Source organism: Condylura cristata, unplaced genomic scaffold (genome assembly GCF_000260355.1).
Source record: "Condylura cristata isolate star-nosed mole 26May11 unplaced genomic scaffold, ConCri1.0 scaffold00035, whole genome shotgun sequence".
Classification (NCBI taxonomy): domain Eukaryota; kingdom Metazoa; phylum Chordata; class Mammalia; order Eulipotyphla; family Talpidae; genus Condylura; species Condylura cristata.
The window spans coordinates 15464234-15468037 of NW_004567136.1; the positions used below are offsets into that span (position 1 = coordinate 15464234).

At 71.4% G+C, this 3804-nt stretch overlaps 1 protein-coding gene across 1 annotated transcript in view; it reads right to left on the minus strand.

The window, feature by feature from the left end:
* The window catches only part of AP3B2 (adaptor-related protein complex 3, beta 2 subunit), a 14184-nt gene that overhangs the window by 4857 nt on the left and 5523 nt on the right, over positions 1–3804 (minus strand). Inside the window, exons 10-15 of the mRNA XM_012732695.1 lie at positions 3591–3781; positions 3257–3366; positions 2986–3162; positions 1076–1262; positions 389–507; positions 14–122 (exon numbers count right to left, since the gene is read on the minus strand). Of these exons, the coding sequence (XP_012588149.1) occupies positions 14–122; positions 389–507; positions 1076–1262; positions 2986–3162; positions 3257–3366; positions 3591–3781 (893 nt within the window). The remainder of the gene's footprint in view (positions 1–13; positions 123–388; positions 508–1075; positions 1263–2985; positions 3163–3256; positions 3367–3590; positions 3782–3804) is intronic.

Below are 3804 nucleotides of genomic sequence, written 5' to 3' on the forward strand. Positions count from 1 at the left end.
GCCCGCCGCTCACCGCTGTCTGCAGACTCGGTGGGGCCTGACTCCCCCTCAGAGTCGGAGTAGAAGGGCTTCTCCTTCTCCTTCCTCTTCTCCCGACTGGAGCACTTGGTCCATTCAGGCACCTGGAGTTCGGGGTTCGGGGGTGTCACCAGAGCATGCTGGGAAGGGAAGAGAGGCGCTAGGGCCCTCCCCCCCCCACTGCCAGCGGCCTGGTCCCGAGGGGCACATGGGCCTGCCTGGCGGGGCCGGGGGCGGGCAGGGAGCTCACGGGACCGGGTGTGCAGCCCAACGGCCACACACGTGGGCCTCGAGGGGGGCTCTTCTTGCTGCGCGTGGGCAGGTGTCCGGCAGGTGCCGTCTCCCCCACCCCCACGCGGCCCCCGCCAACCTCCACGTTGCGCACAGAAGGGTCCGGGGCCTCCTCCGGCCAGTCCGGGAGCTCCTGGTAGCCGGTGGCCTTGGCGTTGAGCAGGTGGGACAGTGAGCCCAGCTGGAAGTGGTCCCGGTCTGGGGACAGGACACGTAGGGGCAGGCAGGCAGGCCCCGAGTGGGGCTCCCGGGCGCCACTGCGCCAGGGCAGACGCGGCTCAGGCGCGGGCTCCCACCCAGCTTCCCCTGGGGCCGGGCGCTGGAGGAGGCCCTGTGCCCGCAGAGCGGGCGCTACAGGGGCGGGCGGGGGCAGACGTGGGGCTGGGAGCAGGGGTGAGCGGCAGGGGCACAGGGAGCGCAGAGGGGCCGGGCCCCGCGGAGGCTGGGCGGAGGTCAGTGAGGGGACACGGCGGGGGCTGCTGGCCAGGATGTGAGAGGGGCTTGCCTTCAGGGTCACGGGCACCCCAGGATGGGGTCCTCGCTCTGAGGGCTGCTCAGGGGTGGGTGTGGGGGACTGAGCGGCCAGGAGTGGTCTGAGCCAGCGTCTGACACCAGGGCAGGACTCTGGGGTCTGCAAGAGGGGCGGCCTGGAGCTGGGGGTGGGGGGGGCCACGGGGTGGCCTGGAGCCCAGCTAAGCCTAGGATCTGGGTGCAGGGCCCGAGGGGTGTCCTGGGCCCTCCCTCCCCACCCAGGGAAGGCACCCACCCTTGAAGGACGACTCCAGGACAGGGGCTGGCTTGGGAGCCAGGAAGAGCTTCCGGGCGTGACGGCTGAGAGCGCCGCCCTGCCCCGACGGCACGATGAGCTGCCGGGTGAAGCGAGCGCGGTCGCGGATGTCGTAGTTCTGGTCGTACTTGGCCAGGCTCAGCACGTACTGGGTCAGCAGCTTGGTCTGGGGACAGGAGACATGGGGGACCCAGGAGCCAGGGATTTTGAGCTGACACGCCCAGCCGCCGCTTTCCCAGATCCTCCCTTGACCCCAACGCTGGCCACGGCCTGGTGCAGCTGGTGGGCGCCCTCGCGCTCCTCCCTGGCCAGCGCTGCACCCTGCTCGGGTCTGGCCCGCAGCCCTTCCTGCCCACTACCTGCCTCGCAGGGGAGCACGCCTGGCCCTCCCCCAGAGGCCAAGGCAGCAGCCCGGACCTGCCTCCTCTGGCTGGTCACTACGGGGGTACCCTTGCCACATCCATTTCAGGGGCTGCTGAGCCCCCCGCCCCCACAGACTGCTGCTGGCTGGTCCCCGCTCCCTCCCCTAGTCCTGGCCCCGCCTGGGAAGCAGCGAGGCCCCACTGCCCACAGGCTGACTGCACGCCAGCAGGCACCACGGGAAGCCGAGGGTCACGCCTCGCAGCAGCCGCGAGAGCATCCCGGACGTCCGGCGGCAGTGGAGGGGACGAAGGCGCGAGGTATCCGCGCGGAGCACTATGCAGCCGTGAAGAAGCAGCCTCCCCACTTGGGGAGCTGAGGGGCACTTTGCTGAGTGAAACGCCGGGAGCGACGCAGGCGCAGCTGCCTCCCCTCCACGGGGCGGGGGGGGGTAAGGAGGCAGAACCAGGACAGACGCAGTGAGCAGACTGGGGACCTGCAGGACTGAGGCTCCCAGGTGGGGGGGGGCAAGAGAGGGCGGGGTGCAGGGCTGTGGCGGAGCACTGGGTGCTGTGGCGGGGGGTGGTGTGAGAGAGCCCCGAGTCACCGCACTGTGCCGCAGACCGGTATGGTCTCACTAAACAGCAAAGCAAGCAAGTCCCCGAACGAGCAAACCCCTGATCACCGGTGGACGGATGAAGAGGCCAGCCCAGCCGCCCCGCTCGCCGAGGCAGGCGCCCCCGGCGGCACATCTCCTCTGGTCAGCCACAGTGGGGGTGCTTGCGGCAGAGTGGACACCGCCCCCGCAGCCTGGGCGGGGCTCTGGCGCGCAGTGGGGGCCCCGCGTGCTGGGGGCAGCCGTGGCAGGCTCAGGTTGCCCACACCCCAGGGTGGGGAGGGCCCTGCAGGCGCCCCAAAGCCCCCCACAAGCCAGCTTCACTGCAGGGAGGGCTGGGGGGGAGCGGGGGGGAGGCGAGTCGCCGCCCACTCAAAGAGCCACCTGAAGTGCCTGGAAGGGCCACCACCCATCGCAGGGAGGCCAGAGCGCCAGTCCCTCTGTCTGGACAGCCGGCCCTGGGTGCCCACAAGAGCCGCCAGGAGCGGGACAAGCGCAGGTCCCTTCTGCTGACCCCCGGAGGCGGGCGGGCAGGCGGGCGGGGCTCTGGCCACTGTGCCAGGACACTGCTTGCCACGCCCTGGCCGGCTCAGCCACGTGACTCCGCCCTGCACCAGACCATGCTGAGGCGTCTCCTGGAACACAGCTTTTGGCCTCCTGCTGGGCCCCAGGAGAGCCGCTCCCTGGCTGCAGCCCCCCGTTCTCCCCTGGGCGCCCCAGACAGTGGCACCAGACAGCCAACCCGGCAGATGGCCAGGCTGGCCAGGCAGGGAGCGCCGACCACACCTGCGGCCACCCGGCGGCCCCAGTGCCCACGGGAGGGGCTGTCCAGGCTCCTCCGGGCCCCGGCCTGAGCAGCCAGGTGCCAGGCGGCAGCTGACCCCGGCCCAGGCTGGAGGGGCTGCGCTCTCACCTGCTTGGAGTTGGTCAGGTAGAGCTTGGCCGCCAGGTTGATGACCTGCAGCTTGACGATGTCCTCCTCGGCCGTGAAGGACTTGGCCATCTTCCGCAGGACGTCGGGTGCGATCTCGGGCACGCGCTCACAGTACTCGCCGATGAGCCACAGGATGCTGGCGCGGGCCATGGGCACCTGCGGGCGGGCACAGGGCAGCGCCTCTCCCCACCCCCGCTCGCCAGGCGACCTGGCACGGCCGGGAGGGGTGTGATGGCCAGTCGGGCCTCACCTGGATGTTGTCGGTGAGCTTGGCCAGGTGCTTGATGATCTCCCCGTGCTGCGCCGGCTGCATCTGCAGCAGCTTCTTAATGACCACCACAGACTCGGCCACCACGAGCTCTGGGGTGGGCACGCCCCTGGCGTCAGCCAGGGGCGGCCCCCACGGAGCCCCAGACCTAGCCGTCCCCCCAGGGGGCCCTCAGAGCAGCGGGGCGCTGGACACCGACCGAGGCAGGCAGAGGGCTGCACACACGCGGCCCTGGCCCCGGCCAGCCGGGCCCACCGGCCACGGCCACGTGTGGGGCTGCATGGGTCACCCCCGCGGGACCCCGACACCCACTGACCGTCGCGGTTGGACAGCAGCTGCACCAGGCCGTTGAGGCAGGTGTCACGGACCCGGCCGATGTTGGTCGCGCAGCGGCCAATGGCCTGGATTGTGGCCGCCACGAAGTCCTTGTCCACGCTGCGGATGTAGGTCTGCGGGCGCCAGGCATGGCCGCAGGCAGTGAGCCCGCGGGGCGCCACGGTGAGGGGGCTGCCCCCCCGGCTCGGCACGCA